This window comes from Acomys russatus, chromosome 16, assembly GCF_903995435.1.
Source record: "Acomys russatus chromosome 16, mAcoRus1.1, whole genome shotgun sequence".
Taxonomy (NCBI): Eukaryota; Metazoa; Chordata; class Mammalia; order Rodentia; family Muridae; genus Acomys; species Acomys russatus.
This window is the reverse complement of record NC_067152.1, coordinates 26239682-26263201: the sequence shown is the minus strand read 5'-3', so window position 1 is coordinate 26263201 and position 23520 is coordinate 26239682. Positions and strand designations below refer to the sequence as shown.

At 42.5% G+C, this 23520-nt stretch overlaps 1 protein-coding gene and 1 pseudogene across 4 annotated transcripts; both read right to left on the bottom strand.

Moving 5' to 3' along the window:
• Positions 1-1732: 1732 nt before the first annotated feature.
• On the bottom strand, positions 1733-19294 carry LOC127200371 (keratin-associated protein 4-9-like). 4 transcript variants are annotated; one of them, XM_051158569.1, is made up of 3 exons: positions 18858-19294; positions 2088-2159; positions 1733-2015 (listed from the first exon to the last, which is right to left on the bottom strand). In XM_051158569.1, the coding sequence occupies exons 1-3, from the start codon at positions 19277-19279 to the stop codon at positions 1835-1837; spliced, it is 675 nt and encodes a 224-aa protein (XP_051014526.1). In that variant the 5' UTR covers positions 19280-19294; the 3' UTR covers positions 1733-1834. The 4 variants fall into 4 exon arrangements, with proteins under 4 accessions (XP_051014526.1, XP_051014528.1, XP_051014527.1 ...); XM_051158571.1 differs by lacking the exon at positions 18858-19294 and adding an exon at positions 10717-11012 and having other exon boundaries at positions 2088-2129; XM_051158570.1 differs by lacking the exon at positions 2088-2159.
• LOC127200370 (rRNA 2'-O-methyltransferase fibrillarin-like) lies at positions 6003-6963 on the bottom strand (annotated as a pseudogene).
• Positions 19295-23520: the final 4226 nt, after the last annotated feature.

The window sequence follows — 23520 nt, the reverse complement described above, 5'->3', positions numbered from 1 at the left end:
ACACTTGCATGTGCATGCACACACAAACCCACATGCACATATAGTTCATCCACCATTGACTGGTACTTGTATGTACTTGTGTTTAGGCCTAACTGCTGTGTGTTGTATAACCCAACAGGGGATTCATCCCTGGAGAGAACAGAGTTCTTGTTTCTCGGCAGCCATTTACCTGTAGCTCTGCAGGGCCCTGTGAGAGTTGCCCCATGCATGTAAGCATGTCAACTAGAGTTGTCAGCAGACTGGCCTTGTTTTGGCAACCATACTGTTGAGGTTTCATGGGTGCATCATGCCTATCATATCTAGAAGGCATTAAAACAGCAGGCATCCTGCCCCTTCTTCTATCATGTTCTCTGGACCCAAGGTGTAGGGATTGTATTGGACATATACCAACTGGTGCTGAGTACAACTCTAGACCTCCCTATGGCCACTTAGTCTTTGAATTTTGACCAATCATGGAGATATGTAATAGCATGTCTTCAAACAAAGAAGCTTCTTGATAAGTGGTGAGATCTGTACTTATCCATGGATATAAATATGAATACTTAGAATACAGTTAGAAATTCTATTGGTTTAAGCAAATGGCAGTGATTCACTTCTACTTTCATGTAATATATACATTGATGACTTTATAAAATCTTTTCTGAATCTGAGAATATAACTCAAGGCCAAGAGAAAATTAAATGGATCAGAAGGTTGAGCACTAAGTGGAAAGAGCAGACACCCCCAATAAGACAACCCGTAGATAGTTAATGATGGCAAAGCATACAGGGTGGATTTTGTTGGAGGATTTTGATTAGATGATAGCAAGGCAGCATGTGACAGAAGATAGAGTCATCAACAGCAAGGTTGGGAGCAGCAAGACCCACAGCCTTGGGAGAGGCCATATAAAATCTAGAGCCACAAATAAAAAAAAAATAAGAAAAATTTTTCTCGGACCCTGGCTTAGTTCACTTAATACAATTGTCTCTGCTTGTATCCACTTTTCCCCAGAATAACATAACTTCATTTTTCTTTATGACTGAAAATTTCCAGTATGGAGATAAGCCACATTGTCCTTACCCATGCCTTGCTGTTGAACATCTAACTTAGCTACTGTGGTTAGCGTGGCCATCCTCCACTTTCCTGTGGTTTGCAATGTGCCCTAGGCATGCAAGTGTGGAGCTTTGCCCTGCGGTAGAGGCCAGCGACAGCCACATCTTCCCAGTGCTTAGTTATTTCTACTTAGATGAAGATGTAAGTGATAGTACCTTGAGGTAAAACAAGACCCACGTGTTGTCCCAGGTGGCACTGAATAAAGAACTTTTGTTGGTTCTAACCACACTAAGAGGTGACTGTGGGTCTGTGTATTGATGATGGAAGAGGAAGGCATTTAGAATATAAGCTTTTGTGAAGGAAATGCTATCAGAGCAAATAGGAATCCCAGGAAAAGATGAAGCATCATCCAGACGTTTTCCAGAAAACAAATTCAGATTTATTCAGAGCACATGTAATGAAGAAGAAAATTTAAAGCAAGACCAATAGTGAAAAACATAGGAGGTCACTGGGGAATGAAACGAATTATTTGCTGAGGAGGGTTAAGAAAGAAGAACAGAGGCTTGCTTTGCTTACATTGCTTGGAGAGAAAGAAGGAAGATTCTTTTCTGAATCTGAGAATATAACTCAAGGCCAAGAGAAGATTAAATGGATCAGAAGGTTGAGCACTGAGTGGAAAGAGCAGACACCCCCGAGAAGACAACCCGTAGATAGTTAATGATGGCAAAGCATACAGGGTGAATTTTGTTGGAGGATTTTGGTTAGATGATAGCAAGGCAGCATGTGACAGAAGATAGAGTCATCAACAGCAAGGTTGGGAGCAGCAGGACCCACAGCCTTGGGAGAGGCATCCAGGCACACAGACACTTGTGGGCTGGTAGCAAGTCCTGGTGCAGGTGACAGGTCCAGAGCAGGCAGGCTGGCAGCACAGGTTGAGGCAGAAGGGCTGGCAGCAGGGCTTGCAGCAGCTGGACTCACAACACCTGGGCCGGCAGCAGGGTTGGCAGCAGCTGGAGATACAACACCTGGGCTGGCAGCAGCTGGATTCGCAGCACCTGGGCTGGCAGCAGGGCTGGCAGCAGCTGGAGATACAGCACCTGGGCTGGCAGCAGCTGGACTCACAGCATCTGGGCTGGCAGCAGGACTGGCAGCAGCTGGACACACAGCAGCTGGGCTGGCAGCAGGGTGTGCTGCAGCAGCTGCTCACACAGCTTGGTTGGAAGCAGGTCCTACAGCAGGTGGTTTGACAGCAAGGCTGGCAGCAGCTGGAGCCACAGCAGCTGGGCTGGCAGCAGGGCTGACAGCAGCTGGACACACAGCTTGGTCTCCAGCAGGTGGTCCTGCAGCAGGTGGTCCTGCAGCAGGTAGGCTGGCAGCAAGGGGAGCAGCAGGAGTTGGTCATGGTGTTGGATGTGGATGGAGGGTTCTGTTGACAGGTGTTTCTAAGATTCTGACAGCTGTTTCAGACCTGGGGCTTTTTATACCCTGGACATCCCATGAAGGGACCAATAGCTGGGATTTTCCTTATTGTTTGTTTTCTTGTTTTCAAAGAGGAAATTCTCACAGAAGGAAGTGCTCCTTGAGCTTTAAAAGTCTTTTGAAATCATGATGTAAGCAGTTAATGGTGGATAATTCAAGGAAGGAAAATTCTAGATGTCTTCATTGGCATCGTTCCTGCTCTGATCACCATGTGCTCAGATGATAGTCGTTGTGGCAACAGGAGGGGCTGGGGCACATCTTTCTTCATTTGTTTTTGGCTTTCCTTTGGCTTTGTGTAGACTGGGGTGTGTTTGTAGGGAGCACCGCATTCCTAGGGATTAAATGAAGCCACGCACAAGCCTGAACGGTTTCCCGAAGATGTTTGCTTACTATACACCACACCACATCCCTATACGCAGCCAACATTGCTCATGCTGCACCAAGTTCATTAGATAATCCATGGCAAGAAGGTGGCTGCTGTCACTTTTCAAAGGCGCCCATGGGCATCAAAGCCAGCACACAGAGTAAGAAGGAAGACGTGCGGGCTCAGAGGGCATTGGCCGACTTAGGTCGTAACCCTGTTTACCAGCATGAAAATGAGGCAATTAAAGGCCAACGACGACACCTTCATTTTTTAAAATAAATTGTGTGATAGTACGCATTCAGAGACGACCAGCTATGATATGGGAAGCAGTGTGTCCGTCTTTCATGTCAGGTGACAGCGTGTGCGCATCTGGTAGCTGTCCTTGATTTTATAATTGCTATCTTTAATCTGCTGCCTAAGGCAACTTGCGTGTGGTTTTTGCTATTACAGTGTGTCGCTTTTTGAGTTTTATTAAAAATGAGATCATATAACGCATATGGTTTATTTTCCTTTCCTCAAAATTTTATTTGTGATCCTTTATGACTTTGTTGGATCCATCAGTCACTTCTGTTCATTTTGCTCAGTCATTTCATATAGTTGGGTGATAAGGCTACCACCTATTAATGTTCACATGAAAAGACCTTAATATCTTAACTCACTGTGTCCATGATGGGCATTTTCTTTTTATCAAGACTCTGAGATTCATACCCTTATGATGATTTGTCTGTTTCTTATTCTACAAGTTTGTAGATGTCTGCAGGTGTATTCTTTGAGGGAAAATTCTGGCTTCCAAATTGTGGATATAATTAACATTAACATACTGCTTCCAATTGTTTAAAAAAAAATCAGCTACATGGGTTGGGCAGCTAGATCAGTTGGCAAAGTTCTTGCCATGTAAGCAAGCATGGGAACTTGAGTTTGACCCCCAGAACCCACATAGAAAATGCAAAGCAAAGTGGCATATGATTGTTATCCCAGCAGCACATGGGAGACTACAAGCAGTTCTCTGGGGCTTTCTGGCCAGCCAGCCTAATGAACAAGTTTGAGACCAATGTGAGACCAGCTCAAAATACAGTGAGCGGCTCTCTGACATGCATGTGTACACACATGCATCCGCAGCTGTACATGTGTGCACCCATACACACACAAACACACATGCACACCTTTAAGGTGGCAACAATATATACAATATATAATTGATTGATGTTTTCCAGCCTGGACTTTTAGCCATTTTATCATGTATCTGTTATTGTTTGGTTCTTAAATGTCCATTCAGAGCCCATGTATCGAAGGCTTGGTCCCCAGCTGATGGAATTGCTAAGAAGTGACGAAAAGTTTTGGCCTGTGATCTAGTTGGAGGAAAACACCATTGGGAGCATGTGCTTAGGATATATATTGAGACTTGGCTCTCTTGTCTCTGTGTCTTTATTTCTTGGTGACCACGAGACAATCACCTTTCATTTCTCCCATGTTTCTGCCATGATCTAGTGCTTTAATCATGAGCCTAAAAGCAAGAAGGCAACGTGATTGTGAACGTAAATTTCAGGAACTACTATCTAAAATAGACATTTTCTTTTAAGTTGTTTACCTTATTTTTTGTTACCGTGATGAAACAGTGACTAACAGGGTAGCTATTTAGTACTTTCTCATTACAGGCTTAATTAGATTTTCCCTCAGGATGAATGAGTTGACTTCCCATGCACTCATTGGACAGTCACAGTTCTCTTTTATGTGGTGCTAATCATGTCATAAGCTGTTTTCCAAATTGTCAGTTTTTTCCTTATTTCTCCAATGAAGCCTTTGTTGGTTTCATGACTTACCAGTGGCCTACTCCGTAGCCTGCCTTGTTCCTCTCTTAATGTTTTCTCATCTTTTTTGCCATACATTTGTCGTGCACAGTGCTGGGCTTCATATAGACAATTCCTGGCAATTCTGTCACATATTTTTTGACCATGTTTTCTAGTTAGGAATCTCAAGAGGAAAAGGCTGCTCTTATGTCCAGTGCAAAAAGAGTACCTTCAAAGACATGAAGGTGAAAAACACAGGGTCATCATCCAAGGGATATGAGCAGCTCTAAAAGCTGAAAAACTCCGCGAGATGGATTTCCTCCATTGCTGGGGGACAGAATACAGCCATACCAACTCCTGGATTTGATCCCAGTGAGACCGCGTTTGGCTTCAGACCTCACCACTGGAAGATAACACTGCTTGTGCTGTCTCAGCTCTGAAGTTGGTGGTGATTCAGTAAAAGAGGAAAAGGAAGCAAATGTATATTTCCAGTCCCACTGTGGCCAAACTTGGCTTTAATTCTTTTCCTTTATGACTTTTTTAATGGCTCCCAATGAATTCTTGAAGTTAAGCTATCTTATTTCATTTCATTCATAGTCAGCACTTAGAATCCGAAAGTACTTTCTCTTTGAAGGAATGCACTTAAAATCTAAGAGTGCAATCTTTAGGTGTGGTAAAAGGAAAAATTTCAAAGACCATTTGATGCTTAATGTTGTTTTCTATAAGCTGACTGAAGACGTCATTAAAAGGGAACACAGCTTTTAGTGGAAACGTACAACAAAGGGGTTAGGTTTGTGTGCCAAGAGCCATCCTGTTAAAGGAGCTCATTAAGCCTGTGGGCTTTCTAGGAGGTGATCTGTTATTTTGAAAGGTCTGTACCATGACACACACCCAGAATTGCTTTCAGCCTCTGCCATGATGTCAAGACCCATTGATTTGGGGAAGTTCAGTAGGCATGAGAGATCTCTGGAATGGATCCAGTATTTTGCAAGGTCTGTACTGTGATGCACCTCAGAATTGCTTCCAACCTCCTGACAAGCCCATCTGTTGTACACTGCTGCATCTCTCTAAAATCTGGCATTGGCATGAACCGTACCTTTCTGAGTATTGACCAGCTCTGATTGAACAAACTTCCTATGGGATCTTATTGAAGATGTACTACTGTTCAGATGAATTAATCCCTGACTGTGGAATTCCTGATTTGTTTTTTTTTTTTTGACAGATGAGTCTTTTAATAGAAAATAAAACAAAAAACAAAACAAAAACAGAAAATAAAACAAAAACTACACGTGCAACAGCAGCAACACACCCCTCCCCCAAATTCTAGACAGCTCTGAGTTTCAGTTCTTTGCCCTGGGAGGTGGCCTGAACACACCTACAACCATAGTGTGGTCTCGCTCATAGGGCTCTAATGTCAACTGTTCCTGGGACTTCCTGTTTTCTAGCTGTCTTCTTTACTTCAGATGCAAACACAGCTTCTGCGGAGGCTGCGGAGTCAGTGCAGTTGGCCTTAGTGGAAATCACAAAGTGTCCTCCATTGTGCAGGAAGGTGTGGCCATTCAGGACCACAATCCGGGTTTCGTCTAGCTGGGCTATGTCGGCGAAGATCACATCCACCATTTCGATAAGCATGCGGCATTTGTGTGGGGGCTGAGCCTCTTCCATCACAGGGATAACGTTGGTCCTCTTCTTGGCCAAGTTGATGAGGTCACAGCCAGAGCGGTGGGAGAACTTGGGAGAACTCAACTCCATAAACCAGACCATCCGGGATGATGATATCCAAGACATGGGACACGGTGGTGCCTGAGGCTGCACTAAGGTAAACCACCCTGGCACCTGGCTTGATGTGGGTCTGGTGGTCTATGCCACCGAGGATTGCTGCAGCCAGATTGGAGAGGAAGGGGTTCCAGGCTCAGTACTCAATTTTGTCATCTACCTCTGAGATAAGACTCTGCTCTCTCCATACACAGATTCTCCAGGGTCCAGATTCTTTGTGAGAAGAGCATCCTCCTTTCTGTGACAGATAAAGACGCCTTCATGCCAATGTGGTTCCACCATCACATTCTTCCCTTACTGGTTTCTTCTTTTGCTTCCCTGGCCTCCGCTTCCCCCCTCCCCCATTGCCCCAAGACTGGAAGACTTCACCTGCTCTGCATCCTCAGCCCCTGAAGCCACCACCTCCACTCCAACTTGGATCACCACCAAAACCTCCTGGGCCTCCTCAGCCTCCTAGTCCTCCTCCTCGACCGCCTCTGTCATCAAAGCCTCCTCTCCACCACGGGGGATGAAACCTAGTTTCATTATTGCTCTTTAGTCGCATGGCTCCCACAATCTGAGGCTTCTCCCAGCTCCATGGATCTCAGGCTTTCGATCTTCTAAAACAATTTTAGAACGTTTATGGCTGCAATAAATACCTCTGTGGACCTCCAGATGCCTCACTAAAGGACAGCCTTGAAGCAGATTTGTCCCCTAAACTCCAGATGGCACCATGAATCCTGATATGTACCATAGATATAGATAGGCAAGTTTGTTTAAACTTTACATGAACCAGAAATAGAATGGAGCTACCTAGACCTGTCTAAATTAAGTGCAGACCTTAATGTCCAAATGTACAAACTGTTCTGTTATAATTCCTTATACCTTGTTGCTTTATAGCATTATATGCTGTCATTTTAAATTTACTTTGTTTCTTAGAGTGAAAGACGATACAATTTTTATTGTCCTGAACTCACTATGCACTAAGAGATAGCTGGAAAATGTGTGACCACATCAGTCTTGGTTGAAAACACATATATTCTTGTAACTTTTAGACCCTGTTACTCTTTAGGCCTTATCAACCTTTGTTCCTCTGGGCTCCCTCCTCCTTTTCTTCTTTCAATCTTGATCAGTTGCCTGAGCCATCAGCCCGGGCAACCCAAGAGATAAAGTGAACGGGGATTCCACATCCAACACCAGAGTTCCTACCCAGAGCCAAGAAGGACATTTGTGTTAATAGAGTTTAGCCAAAAAAACCTGTGTGTGATTATCCTTTGGGCTTCAAGTTCTCCATTTCTATAAGAGGTATCACTGAATCCATATATAAGAAACGAAATTTAAGACTCCTGTGCTTTGCTCCGTGTTTGGCTATGAGTCTCAGCATCTATTTCAATCTTCTTCTGGGTCAAACCTCTCAGAAGATAGCTATGCTAGGTTCCTGTCTGTAAGCATAGCAGAGTATTGTTAATAGTGTCAGGGGTTGGCTCTCTCCCATGAGGTAGGTCTCAGGTTCTTGTAGAAAAGTGGGGGGGGGGGAAGGATAGAAGAACCTGGAGGGGGCAGAAGCTCCTCAAGAAGACCAACAGAGCCAACTAACTAGGGCCCAAAGGGACTGTGGAGACTGAAGCACCAACCAAGGACCATGCATGGATAGAGCCTAGGCTTCCTACATAGATGTAGCCAATGGGCAGTTGGGGCTTCATGTGATTTCTCTGCTAAGCGGAGCAGAGCTGTCTCTGACATGGACTCTGTTGCTTGCTTTTTGATCATTTCCCCTTGGTGAGGCTGCCTTGCTAGGCCACAGGGGAAGAGGATGTACCCAACCCTGATGTGACTTAATGGGCTAGAGTGGGTTGGTGGGGGGGCTCCCCTTTTCTAAGAAGTAGGGGATAGGGGATAGGGAAAAGACGGAGGGTGGAACCAGGAGGAGAGGAGAGGAGGGGGCTATGATCAGCATGTAAAGTGAATAAATAAATTAAAAAAAAAGAAATGAAATTCAGTCCAGTGAGCTCCTTAAACAAAAATAAAAATCTATTGCCCTTAAACAAAAATAAAAATCAAATAAACCTTGAGCTATGATGTGCCTCTCTGAAGGTCTGTTACATGCAGACTGTTGGGACTCTCCTGGTATATATCAGAGAAGACCCCCACATCTCCTGCGCTGCAAACCCGTTTGGTGTTGTGTAGGCAGTTGCGTTGTTCTTAGGGAGGTAAACCTGGATGTTCACTTATTCATTTCTTTTCATTATTCACCCTTTCCTGTAGCATCACCAAACACCACATTACCAAGTTCTCTATTGCTCATGGAGGGTCTGGGGCTTCCTCCTCCATGTCCACATTTATGTATAGTGCGGCTTCTAGGCCCCCCCCCCCCCCCCCCCCCCGTTAACACTCTGCTACCAGAACTCAGGCTTTCATTTCCCTCGGCTAATTTGTTTTTTTTTTTCTCCCTAAACTCAGGAAGTCATTTTGGTCCTTTAGGTGTCCCAGGGATCAGACAGACTCAAAGGCTAGTAGCATGACCTTGAGCTCTGGGATTTGTCACTCCTTTATTCCCTTAATAATGTTTTGACCCTAGAAACAAATCATCTCTCTGTGTCTGAGTGCAGGGGGCGGGGAAATTTAGTCTGTTTCACAGGGCACAATTTATTCCTATATGGCTATTTGCTACCGGTGACAAGGAGTGTGAGAGCATAACGAATGACAATTCCATGACATTTCATTTCTAGTGTTAACTATTCACATTAAAGTCCCAGGTCAGTAGCAGGCACAGGTTTAAAGGGGGTCAACCTGTTGCTGGACAGAAGCTCAGACAATAGAGTTCACAACATTTCAGTAGAATTCTTAAAATCATTGCTGGTATCAAGTGGCTGATGGTGACCAAGGTGTGAGCTATGAATTGAGAAGAACTTTGTTAATAAAGATGATTGAAAAAAAAAAAAAAAAGAATTGGTAGCTCCCTTGCCAGAGAAGAACGGGAAGCACACATATTCACAGCTCTTAAGCTCCTGTGCCAGAGCTACTTAAACTCAGTCACACCTGTGACTATGTTAGCTCTAGAATCAGACACCTGGGACCTGGACCTGATTCTATCCACCCCTAGGTACCTGGTGTAGCATCTGTCACGGTCACTCACACTTTGCCGGTAACCACAACTACCGTGAGTTCATGAGAGCAATGGCCACATCATGTGCAGAGTACAGTGTTTAGTGTTTACAGTGCTCGTCCACATCCTCCAGGTCTTAAATTCTTTCTACCATGATGCTCCCTGACCCTTTACAGGGAGTAGGAGAGGTCTATAGATGCTCCCTTTAGGGACAAAAACCTATAACCACTTCTTTTCCGCACTTTGATGACTGTCCCTACACACTCTTGCACCATGATTTTCATCCAAGCATGAGCCCCCTGAAGCCATGAGCTAGAAGAAGTCTCTCACTCATTAAGTTGTTCTTTCATGTATTTTTATTGACCACAAAGAAATTTTGATTAGTGCACTGAATTAAATGCAATGAATGATATGACTTAGATCAGAAAGCATGTGAAAATCAAATCAATTGAAGAAAAAGAATCAAACATAAAAAGAGAGGTAGAATAAAGAAATCTTTATTAGAATAGCAATAGGGAGTGTTTTGTTAGTTGGGGGAGACCATAAATTTGTCATGATGACTCATAGGTGAGCCATAAAACATGTGAACACATTGAAATATAATGATGGGTATTTATCACTGCAAAGATGTAACATGATGGCTGTGATATATATAAACTTATTAAGGCAGTGGCCTTCGTCAATACTGAAACTATGAATCCATTTCATAACAGATGATGGCGACAGGCAGAGAAATGAAGACAACATCAAAATGGGTAGGATGGCAGTCAGTCAGAAAGCTCTGCACAGATCTGTTAACAGGGGGACTGGTAATCTGATGATTGTGTGTGTAATATAGGCAGAGAGCTTGGCATGAAGTAAACTCCTGAAGTTCAGAATAGCTTATTCTATTTCAGTAGTGGTTTCATCAACAGCCGCAGGGCCCACAGCAGCCTTGGGAGAGACATCCAGGCACACAGACACTTGTGGGCTGGTAGCAAGTCCTGGTGCAGGTGACAGGTCCAGAGCAGGCTGGCTGGCAGCACAGGTTGAGACAGAAGGGCTGGCAGCAGGGCTTGCAGCAGCTGGACTCACAGCACCTGGGCTGGCAGCAGGGCTGGCAACAGCTGGAGATACAGCACCTAGGCTGGCAGCACCTGGATTCACAGCACCTGGGCTGGCAGCAGGGCTGGCAGCAGCTGGAGACACAGCACCTGGGCTGGCAGCAGCTGGACTCACAGCATCTGGGCTGGCAGCAGGGCTGGCAGCAGCTGGACACACAGCAGCTGGGCTGGCAGCAGGGTGTGCTGCAGCAGCTGCTCACACAGCTTGGTTGGAAGCAGGTCCTACAGCAGGTGGTTTGACAGCAAGGCTGGCAGCAACTGGAGCCACAGCAGCTGGACTGGCAGCAGGGCTGGCAGCAGCTGGTCACACAGCTTGGTCTCCAGCAGGTGGTCCTGCAGCAGGTGGTCCTACAGCAGGTAGGCTGGCAGCAACAGGAGTTGGTCATGGTGTTGGGTGTGTAGGGAGGGTTCTGTTGACAGGAGTTTCTGAGATTTTGACAGCTGTTTCAGTCCTTAGGCTTTTATACCCTAGACATCCCTTGAAGGGACCAATAGCAGGACTTTTCCTTATTGTTTGTTTTCTGATTTTCAAGAGGAGATTCTCCCAGTAGGAAGTTGCTCCTTAAGTATTACAAGTCCTTTGAAAATTACCAACAAGCAATTAATTGTGGATAGTTCATTGAGGGTATTTTTGGAATCATCACCATTCCTGCTTTGATTATTTTCTGGTCCTGTGATGGCTCTGTGGGCATGGGAAGGCGCTGGTCGTCGGTTTGTATATTTTCCTGGTACAGTCTGGGAAGTGCTCGCGGGAAGGACTGTGATGTTGATGTGTTCACAGTGACGAATTCAGTCTTGTCTGGGCCCAAGCCTGTTCACCAGAACTATCTGCTTATTCCAGACTATAATAGACATGTTTATTTACAACGAAGACCGTCACCGTCACACGGGCTTTATCAAAGAAAGCATGTGTCCTTTGAGCATATGAATCTGGACCAAAGCTTGAGACTAGTGGGAGATGAACATGGGAATTCACAAGGATCAACAATTTATATTCTAACCCTACTTTGCAGATCAATCTGTATGCTTAGGTAGGACATCGCAACCCAGGTACAGTCTTCACAAAACGAGAAAATCCTATAACCCTACAAATAGCATTTTTAAGAGGAAATAGAATGATGTCATACTTTCAGAGAAATGTGTGCTTTTTAATGCATAGGTCAGCCAAATATTACAAAACTGTCATTCATGTCAGTAAATAGAGTATCTTCTCTGAAGTCGCTGTTTTTCCTCATCATTACCTTTCCTCCCCTATAAGACAAATAGTCTGATGACTCATAATAGCATAGTTTTGGCAATTATGAACTTTTATCCAAATTGAAATGTCATAGTATATATTTTGCTTGTTTTCTTTTTTCCTCACCCCAAGTTATGTTTGTTAGAATTACTTACTTTGTTGAATATTGTACTTGTTTGTCCTTTCTTTTATACAATTGATTGCTGCTTGGTATAGTTTTAAAATGTATTTATTTGTAATGTGTGTTAGTATATTTCTTCATTTATGTACACACACCAAGTTTGCAGTGACTACAGAACATACAAGAAGACACCACCCCCTTGGACCGAAGTGACAGACCGTTGTAAAGCCTCTGTGAGCTTGCTGGAACCCAGGTCCTCTGTAAGATCAGCTAGTGCTGTTAGCTGCTGAGCCATCTCTCCAGCCCCTATTGTGTGATATTTTGAGTTATTGATTCTTGTGTTATTGAAGGACAACATTTATAATTAGGGCTTTTGTGACTCATGCTGTCATGAATATTTTTGTCTTGAGCTTGGTCTACTTGAGTGTGCAGTCCTGTAAATATGTCTTCTTATATTCTTACGGTGATGTTTCTGGATTACCAAGTTAGCACAGGGTCAACATTAGCAGTTATTACATATAATTTACTGTTGTTATTGCTTTATGCCTTACATGTTTGTTTGTTTGTGTGTGTGTGTCCATGCACATGTGTGTGTGTGTCCATGCGCACATGTGGAGATCAGAGAACCATTTGCCTGAGTCTGTTTTCCCTTCCACTCTGTGTGTTCCAGGGATGGACGCAACTCAGCTTATCACTCACTTACCCATCTCACTGGACCACTCAGTGCTTCATGTTTTAAAACCTGGTGTTTTCACTGTGGAGTTTCCGGAGTTTTTGTCTGTCTGTCTATCTGTCTGTCTATCAATCATATATCTCATAATTTTCATTTGAATTTCTGAATACTGGTGAGTTTAATTACATATGGTCTTCAGGTGTTTGTGTTTCTCATGTGTAAGGCAGTTTGTTTCTGCTGAATTGTCTATTAGAAATTCTTCATTGGAGTTCTTTAAATATCCTAGGTAATAAGTAGCCTTTGTTCACGTCATCACTGACCTTTCCTGTGCTGGAGCTTGTCTTTCCCTCTCTCAATTTTAGTTTTGTCTGGTCAAACAACTTTTTATGAGGCATTTATAGACCTTTCTATTCTTATTGAGGAAACTGGCCATCCAACGACTAGGTAGATATTATCTTCTATTCCATGCAAAGATGCCATTCTCTTCCTACTAATTTAGAATTTCTTATTTGCCCAAATACTTTAAAATAGTTAAAATTACCATATTTTCATATATGTATATAAAGGACCTGATCACATTCACTTCCCTGTAACACTTTCTTGTTCATTCTCCCTCATCTCAGTGGTCCCCTGCCTCAGGAAAATTCCCCGTTCTTTCTTCATGGCACAAAGTAGTCTAGTTCTGCATCTGGGAGAAGACATGCGGTATTTGACTTTCTTCCCTATTTCTCTTAACATTATAATCTCCAGGTCTGTCCATTTTCCTGCAGATGAAATACTTTAATTCTCCTGTAGAGTTGAATAGTAACACTCATCACGGTGTCCACAGTCATTTTCTGCTTCATCAGCTCCTAGGCTGATGCCATGGTTTTGCTATGATGGCAGGGGCCACAGTTACCCTCTTATCCATGCTAAAATAATCACACCTGGCACAGCTCACCTTCAGAGACAGCTGATCACTTCACCACAGGTGACCTTTCCCCATTTCACGATCTAGAAGACCCATCTCCCTAACTATTCTAGGTTCTAGGTTTAAAAATATTCCTGAACTTCCATTCATTCTCTGGTTGTGTATATGGGTCTTTTTCCTGCACGCACGTCTGTGCACCATTTTCGTGTAGTGACTGTGAAGGCCTGAAGAAGGCATTGGGTCCCTTTGGAATAGACTGGGTATTTTTGGCTCTGCAGAAGAGTACCCAATGTTTTTAACCCATGATTCACGTCTGCAGTCTCGAATATAATTGTTGTGATAATTTTATCTTTAGTTAATACATTATATGTTTGTAAGTGAAGGATGAACATTGTCTAAAAAGCTGTAAATAGAATTGACAGTTTTCTTTCAGTCACAGTCTTACCCAAAATGCTCTTCCTTGGACCAATATTATCTGAAGTATATTTCCTTTAATTCATTTAAAAATGCCCAGACTTTGATTTTGTTGATTTCCTTCATTTTAAGTTCATCATTTACTTCCGTAACATACAGCTCTAACTGCTTTTCCTAATCTGGTTTCACTCTCCAACTTAAAAAAAAAAAGATTTATTTATTTATTTATATTTATACAGTGCTCTGTGTGTATGCACATCTGCACACCAGTGGAAGCCACCAGATCTCATTATAGATGGTTGTGAGCCACCATGTGGTTGCTGGGAATTGAACTCAGGACCTCTGGAAGAGCAGACAGCGCTCTTAATCTCTGAGCCATCTCTCCAGCTCTCATTCTGCAACTTTTAAACTGGAATACTACATTCAGTTTCTTTAAAGATTTCTTTGTAGCATAAATAATTAAAGACTACTGATTTCTTTCAAAATGTCTTTAAAAAATCCTCTCAGTTATGACATCTACTGTCTTCATTATCATTAAATTTCTCAAATGTTTTAATTTCCGTTATAAAACCTTCCAATTTGGTAGGTATTCCAAGTCATTAATTTTTTATATTGTGTCTTTTTATAATAATTTTATTATTCAATTTCATTTGATTCTATTTACTGATTTTTTTAAAAAGAAATTAAGAATTAAACAACATGGTAATATTACAACATAAATAAAGGTCTGTAAATGAAATTAATAATGTAATCACCATCATTACACCAAATGACATTACGGTGTCAGGAGGAAGGGGGTGGACCCTCAAATCCAAAACCCAATTCTAGACGTGCTCAGGTTTCTGTGGTGCCTGTGGGAGGTGTGAGAGGCTTATCAGGCTCTGACTTTGAGACTTCCACAGGCTCCATGGGGTTAGCATGGATGTGAGAGCTGTCAATCAACGTTTCACACATTCCACTAACTAGTTCTGAGTCATGAAAGGATAGTGAATAAGTAAACAGGGACAGTGAATCTCTATAGCCTTGTAAATATGATGCTCTAATGTCTGTATCTTCAAAATCGTCTTCATTTGTCTGGGAATATTTTGACATATGTCATTTTAGTAGAAATAAACACATTATACCATTTTATTCTTAGTTTCTCCACACTGTGAGTAAGTTACTCCTGAACATACCATTTTCTTGTGAGAGGAATAATCATCCCTGAGAGGTGGACAGGTCCTCATCTATGAGCATGTCATGCAAGGTGGAGAATGGATTTTGCAGCTGTGATTAAGAATCTCCAGAGGGAGAAGTTTTGCTGGACTATTTGTAAGTGTTCAATGTTAACCCCAGCTCCTGAGATAGGAAGATGGAGGTGGAAAACATGGGCAAAAATAATATAAGTCATGGTGCAAGGGTTATGGGTAGTGCTGCAAGATTGAAAATGCCAACCTTTGCTTACAGAAAGAATATAGCAATACCAACACTTGGATTCAAGCTCAATAATACTGAATTTTGACCTCTGATCTCTGGAACTAGAAGATAATACTTTTGTTCTGTTTAAGTCTCTGAATTAGTGGTTCCTTGCAAGGGTAACCAAAATTGAACACGAATTTCTAATCCTCTTATGCCTCAACTTGAATGATTTCCTATAATGACCTTTCAAATGGCTCTGTTATTGTTCATAAAATTAAGCTGTCTATGCTGTCCTAGAGATAGCTACTTACTTATTGATAAATGTAGGCAAAACATAAGTGTTCAATTTCTACACTGTGTGTTAAAGAGAGAGTTACAGAAAGTCAGTACATTGAATGATTACATAGTTTACTATAAATTGTTTCAGGAGGAATGGAAAACAAATTAAAGTTAAGTTTGAGTCTTGGGTGAAGGAGAATATCAAATGAATGTTCATTGATGTTGGTCCAAAACATGTCTGGGCTGATTCACTACTCTTGGAGTCAAGTTTACTGGTCCTACTGGTAGGATCATCTGCAAAATGATTATATCAAAGACCACTCAATGCTCAGACCTTGACTTCCTTTTCTTTTTACATAAAATAAAAATAAATTTCTGGGCTAAGATCTCTCTCTCTCTCTCTCTCTCTCTCTCTCTCTCTCTCTCTCTCTCTCTCTCTCTCTCTCATACACACACATACACACACACACAGACACAGACACACACACACATTTTTAGCAAGAGTCTACAGGGGATCTTTGGCACGTGTCTGAGAAGATCTTGTGTCTATGGCATCTTTTCCCACTAAGGTAGATATTTCTTTTCATTGTTCCCACATTTCTGTAGCAGCATCAGCCAACAGATTACTAAGTTCTCCATTTTTCTTTCTCCCAGAATGCCTGTTGTTTTCTCTTTCAGCTCCATGCTCACAGCTACCACTGCTCCTAGGGCCTCCTCTCCTGTTGTCTCCTCCCCTCACAACCTCACTGACCTCAGAACCAAAGGTTTCATTTTTCCCAGTTGACTGTTCTTTCCCTCCCACAGTTCAGATATATTTTTAACCCCTTAACTGGTTCATAGACCATGGAGAATCAAAGGCTGGTAGCATCCCTAATTTTTGTGTCCAATCTTGGGATTTGTCACCCTTCTATTTCCTTAACACAGCATGACCTGGAGGCAATTATCTCTGTGTGAGTGTGAGTGACATTCTGTCTCAGTGATACACATGGCCATATAAGAATAAGGACCAGAAAAGCAAGGTCATTTCTATGACATCAACAAACTTTTACTAGGGTGACTATTCACATCAAAGTCTCAAGACAGAGGCGGGAACACCTGGCTTATCATATGTGTTTAAATGCGTTCACCATTTGCCCGACTTGAGCTCACATCATTTAGTGGGGATCTAAAAACACTGCAGGTCTTAAAGTGTGGGTGGTGGTGATCAAGACATGAGTAATGGGTAGGGAAGAGCTCTGTTAATGAAGGTGAACCAAAAATGAGAGGAGGTAATGATGTTGCCAGAGAAGAAGGCAAAGTATACATCTTCCCAGTGTCCAGCTTGCAGTGTTAGGGTTCCTGATGCTAACACTGCACCTGTGACTCCCTGACCTCAAAATCTCACTACCTGGGCCCTTGGTTTGATCCTGTCTATCCCTAATTGCCTGCTATAACATATGCCACTTAACTTGTGTAGGAGAGATAAACATGTTTTTGTGTTGATCCCAAGTGTGGGGTAGGAAACGGACTAGTGAGAGAGCAGGACGTTTATCTCTTTAGAAGTCAAACCACTACATTGGGGAGCTTGGATGTACTAGGTTGAAAACATCCTTGTAGAGACTCTGAGAGGAGTGTGTGTGTGTGTGTGTGTGTGTGTGTGTGTGTGTGTGTGTGTGTGTGTTTCTGTATACACACACACACACACACACACACACACACACACACACACACACACATGCCCAAAACAAGAGACTTGGAAAAGAAAGAGAGGACTTGGGATTGTTGTGGCTGTTCATCCCTGCACTTTGAGAAGCTCCTAGAGAGGACTGCGCCAGGGAAAGCTTCAAGGCTTTGGACTCCCGCTGAGGCTTCAGGTTCCAGTTGCTCCAGGTTCCAGCAGCAACTTTGATGGGATTGCTGGTTTGCTGAGGTCCTGCTGACTACTCAGGGAGAGTCGGTCCTCGGAACTAATATCCTTACAGTTTCATTATTGTGTTCTTTAATCTCCTTTTCCTATAGTTTGGGTTAGTCGTGCTGTAAGGGAGGTAGGCTCATTTAATAAATTAATAATACAATATAGTTGTTAAGAAAATTGAGCCTACAGCTTGTCTTGGGTTTGCTCAAGTGTTACTGCTTGAATATAAAATGCCCTCCATGGGTTCACACACTGAATGCTTGGTCCTCAGATGATGGCACTGTTTCATACTTTCAGTAAACTGGAGCAGGTGGAACCTGGGTGGAGGAAGTAGGTACCTGGGCCTTTGCCTTTGAAGGTTATATGAGATCCCTCATACTTTCTGGCTCTGGCTTCCTGCCTGTGTGGGAGAAACAGTTTCTCAACTATTCTGGCCACCTTGCTGTTTTACCGAAATAGTGGAAGCCAAACAAACCTGTACTGAAACCATGAACACAAATAGGTCTATCTTTCATCATGTTGTTCTTTTATGTACTGTGGACACATGATGAAATTCTACCCGCATGCCAACTTTGGAACTGTTTCCAACTTAGATGATGTAACATAATTTGAAGAACAAAATAATAAAAATCAAAACACAGCATAATATATTCCAGAATTTATTAGAATAACTAATGGACAAGGTGGGTTTTTTTTTTTAAGCTAGGAAGACAATATGAAGAGATCACAAAAAAGTTACAAATTGAATCATAAAATCACATAAGCATTTTTGGAATATAATGAAAGATATTTTTTTTCATTCTGAGGGTCTAATTAGATAATCATGAGTTGCTTTTCTCACTTTTAATTTCTTGAGTAATAAAGGCAATTATCTCTTTCTAAAGGCTGAGATCAGAAACACAGGTCAAGATCAGTTGATGTTTAAAAGCAGTCAGATGGATAAGAAGGATATCAAAGTGGATGGGATGGCATCCAATGATCAAGTTACAAATCTGTTAACAAGAAAGTGAGTGGGAGTTCTGTGAGATGCACATGCTTTTAAGTGCATATTATTAGCAAAGAGTGATGGTAAATGTGATATCCTGTGGCTATCTTGCAGGGGTGTTGTTCGGGGGCCTCTGGTAAGTTGATCAACAGCCACAGCAGCTGGACCCACAGCCTTGGGAGAGGCATCCAGGCACACAGACACTTGTAGGCTGGTAGCAAGTCCTGGTGCAGGTGACAGGTCCAGAGCAGGCTGGCTGGCAGCACAGGTTGAGGCAGAAGGGCTGGCAGCAGGGCTTGCAGCAGCTGGACTCACAGCACCTGGGCTGGCAGCAGGGCTGGCAACAGCTGGAGATACAGCACCTGGGCTGGCAGCAGCTGGACTCACAGCATCTGGGCTGGCAGCAGGGCTGGCAGCAGCTGGAGACACAGCACCTGGGCTGGCAGCAGGGCTGGCAGCAGCTGGACTCACAGCATCTGGGCTGGCAGCAGGACTGGCAGCAGCTGGACACACAGCAGCTGGGCTGGCAGCAGGGTGTGCTGTAGCAGCTGCTCACACAGCTTGGTTGGAAGCAGGTCCTACAGCAGGTGGTTTGACAGCAAGGCTGGCAGCAGCTGGAGCCACAGCAGCTGGGCTGGCAGCAGGGCTGGCAGCAGCTGGTCACACAGCTTGGTCTCCAGCAGGTGGTCCTGCAGCAGGTGGTCCTACAGCAGGTAGGCTGGCAGCAACAGGAGTTGGTCATGGTGTTGGATGTGTAGGGAGGGTTCTGTTGACAGGAGTTTCTGAGATTTTGACAGCTGTTTCAGTCCTTAGGCTTTTATACCCTAGACATCCCTTGAAGGGACCAATAGCAGGACTTTTCCTTATTGTTTGTTTTCTGATTTTCAAGAGGAGATTCTCCCAGTAGGAAGTTGCTCCTTAAGTATTACAAGTCCTTTGAAAATTACCAACAAGCAATTAATTGTGGATAGTTCATTGAGGGTATTTTTGGAATCATCACCATTCCTGCTTTGATTATTTTCTGGTCCTGTGATGGCTCTGTGGGCATGGAAGGCGCTGGTCGTCGGTTTGTATATTTTCCTGGTACAGTCTGGGAAGTGCTCACAGGAAGGACTGTGATGTTGATGTGTTCACAGTGACGAATCCAGTCTTGTCTGGGCCCAAGCCTGTTCACCAGAACTATCTGCTTATTCCAGACTATAATAGACATGTTTATTTACAACGAAGACCGTCACCGTCACACAGGCTTTATCAAAGAAAGCATGTGTCCTTTGAGCATATGAATCTGGACCTAAGCTTGAGACTAGTGGGAGATGAACATGGGAGTTCACAAGGCATCAACAATTTAGATCCTAACTCTACTTTGCAGAAGAATCTACAATCTTACGTAGGATGTCCTGACCTAGGTATAGTCTTCACCAAATAAGAAAATCCTATGACCCCACAGATACCATTTTAAAAAATTTTTTTATTATTAATTTATTCTTGTTACATCTCAATGGTTATCCCATCCCTTGTGTCCTCCCATTCTTCCCTCCCTCCCCTTTTCCCATTATTCCCCTTCCCTATGACTGTTCCTGAGGGGGATTACCTCCCCCTGTATATGCTCATAGGGTATCAATTCTCTTGTCAGTATCCTGCTGTCCTTCCTCTGAGTGCCACCAGGTCTCCCCCTCCGGGGGACATGGTCAAATGTGAGGCACCAGAGTACGTGAGAAAGTCATATCCCACTCTTCACTCAACTGTGGAGAATGTTCTGACCATTGGCTAGATCTGGGTAGGGGTTTAAAGTTTACCGCCTGTATTGTCCTTGGCTGGTGCCTTAGTTTGAGCGGGACCCCTGGGCCCAAATCTGCCTATTATAATGTTCTACTTTAGGTTTCTAGGAAATAGAATCATGTCATGCTTCCAGAAAAATGTGTGCTTTTTAATGCATATCTCAGGCAAATATGACAAAGCTATCATTCATGTCAGTAAATATTAGTAGAGTATGTACTCTGAAGTCGCTGTTTTTCCTCATCATTATTGTTCCTTCCCTATAAGGTAAATAGTCTGATGACTCATAATAGCATTGTTTTGCCAATTATGAAATTTTGTTCAAATTAAAATGTCTTAGTATATATTTTGCTTGTTTTCTTTTTTCCTCACCCCTAATTATGTTTGTTAGAATAACTTGCTATTGAATATGGTACTTGTTTGTTCCTTTTTATACAATTGATTATTGCTTTGCATAGTTTTGAAAATGTATTTATTTGTAATTGTGTTCGTCTATTTCTTTTTTCCTTTTTTATTATTAATTTATTCATATTACATCTCAGTTGTTAGCCCATCCCTGTATCCTCCAATTCCTCCCTCCCTCCAGCTTCCCCCCCATTCCCCTTTCCTATATCTGTGACTGAGGGGGACCTCCTCCCCTTGTATAAGCTCATAGGGTATCGAGTCTCTTCTTGGTGACCTATTATCCTTTCTCTGAGTGCCACCAGGCGTCCCCATCCAAGGGACATGGTCAAATATGGGGCACCAGAGTTTGTGCTTGTCTATTTCTTCATCTATGTACATGCACCAAATGTGCAGTGACCAGAGAACACTCAAGAAGATACCAGCCTTTGGGCTGAAGTGACAGGCAGGCGTAAAGCCTCTGTGAGCTTGCTGGGAATTAAGCCTGTGTCTTCTGGAAGAGCAGCTAGTGCTCTTAGCTGCTGAGCAATCTCTCCAGCCCCTATTGTGTGATATTTTGACATATTATTATTGTGTTATTGACAGAAAATTTTTATGATTAGGAATTTTGTTATTCATGCTGTCATGAATATTTTTGTCCAGACCTTGGTCTACTTGAGCACACAATCCTGTAAATATATTAATATTCTTAAAGTGATGATTCTGATTTACAAATTTTGCATTAGGTCAACATTAGCAGATACCTACCCATAACTTATTATTCTTATTGCTCTATGCCTTATATCCATCTATCTATGTATCTATCTACCTATGTATGTATGTATGTATGTATGTATGTATCTGTCTGTCTATCTATCTATCTATCTATCTATCTATCTATCTATCTATCTATCTATGTGTATGTGTGTGTCTCCAGGCACATGTGTGTATCATGCAGAGGTCAGAGAACACTTTGCCTGAATGTTTTCCCTTCCACACGGTGTGTTCCAGGGACGAGATTCAAGCTGTCAGTCACTTACCCATCTCACTGGACCACTCAGTTCTTTATGCTTTAATACCTGGTGTTCTCACTCTGGGATTTCCAGAGTTTTTGTTATCTATATAGGTAGAACATCTCATTATAATTTCTATTTGAATTTCTGACTATGGATGAGTTTAATTTACATATGTTCTTTAGATCTTTGTGTTTCTCATGTGTAAGGCACTATCATGTCTTAAGTTTGTTTCTGCTGATTTGTCTTTTAAAAATTCTTCATTGGAGTTCTTTAAATATCCTAGGTAGTAGCCTTTGTTCACTTCATCACTGACCTTTCCTGTGCTGGTGCTTGTCTTCTGTCAGTTTTAGTTCTGTCTGGTCATGCAACCTTTTCTGGGGCATTTATCGACCTTTCTGTTTCTTATTGAGGACACTGGCCATCCAACGACTAGGTAGATATTATCTTCTATTCCATGCAAAGATGCCATTCTCTTACAACTTACTCGGAATTTTTATTTACCTAAATACCTTAAAATACTTAAAATTACCATATTTCCATATATGTATATAAAGGACCTGATCACATTCACTTCCCTGTAACACTTTCTTGTTCATTCTCCCTCATCTCAGTGGTCCCCTGCCTCAGGAAAGGTCCCCGTTCTTTCTTCGTGGCACAAAGTAGTCTAGTTCTGCATCTGGGAGAAGACATGCGGTATTTGACTTTCTTCCCTATTTCACTTAACATTATAATCTCCAGGTCTGTCCATTTTCCTGCAGATGAAATACTTTAATTCTCCTGTAGAGTTGAGTAGTAACACTCATCACGGTGTCCACAGTCATTTTCTGCTTTATCAGCTCCTAGGCTGATGCCATGGCTTTGCTATGATGGCAGGGGCCACAGTTACCCTCTTATCCATGCTAAAATAATCACACCTGGCACAGCTCACCTTCAGAGACAGCTGATCACTTCACCACAGGTGACCTTTCCCCATTTCACAATCTAGAAGACCCATCTCCCTAACTTTCCTAGGTCCTAGGTTTAAGAATATTCCTGAACTTCCGTTCATTCTCTGGTTGTGTATATGGGTCTTTTTCCTGCACGCACATCTGTTCACCATTTGCGTGTAGTGACTGTGAAGGCCTGAAGAAGGCATTGGGTCCCCTGGGAATAGACTGGGTATTTTTGGCTCTGCAGAAGAGTACCCAATGTTTTTAACCCATGATTCACGTGTGCAGTCTCGAACATAATTTTGTGTTAATTTTATCTTTAGTTAATACATTATATGTTTGTAAGTGAGGGATGATAGGAATCTGCTTTCATAGTTTGAGCTTTGCTTATTGAACATTGTCTGAAAAGCTGTAAATAGAATTGACAGTTTTCTTTCAGTCACAGTCTTACCCAAAATGCTCTTCCTCGGACCAATATTATCTGAAGTATATTTCCTTTAATTCATTTAAAAATGCCCAGACTTTGATTTTGTTGATTTCCTTCATTTTAAGTTCATCATTTACTTCCATAACATACAGCTCTAACTGCTTTTCTTAATCTGGTTTCACTCTCCTGCTTAAAAAAAAAAAATTATTTATTTATTTATATTTATACAGTGCTCTGTGTGTATGCACATCTGCACACCAGAGGAAGCCACCAGATCTCATTATAGATGGTTGTGAGCCACCATGTGGTTGCTGGGATTTGAACTCAGGACCTCTGGAAGAGCAGACAGCGCTCTTAACCTCTGAGCCATCTCTCCAGCTCTCATTCTCCAACTTTTAAACTGGAATACTACATTCAGTATCTTTAAAGATTTCTTTGTAGCATAAATAATTAA

Bases quoted from the DNA above. Each gene is read 5' to 3' on its own strand.
- LOC127200371 (XM_051158569.1), bottom strand. From the start codon at position 19,279: ATGACCAACTCCTGTTGCTGCCAGCCTACCTGCTGTAGGACCACCTGC. The intron at 2,160-18,857 runs GTGCTGTGAGTC...CTGCCAGCCCAG, and splicing joins CAGCCCTGCTGCCAGCCCAG to ATGCTGTGAGTCCAGCTGCT. The intron at 2,016-2,087 runs GTGCTGCGAATC...CTGCCGGCCCAG, and splicing joins CAGCCCTGCTGCCAGCCCAG to GTGTTGTGAGTCCAGCTGCT.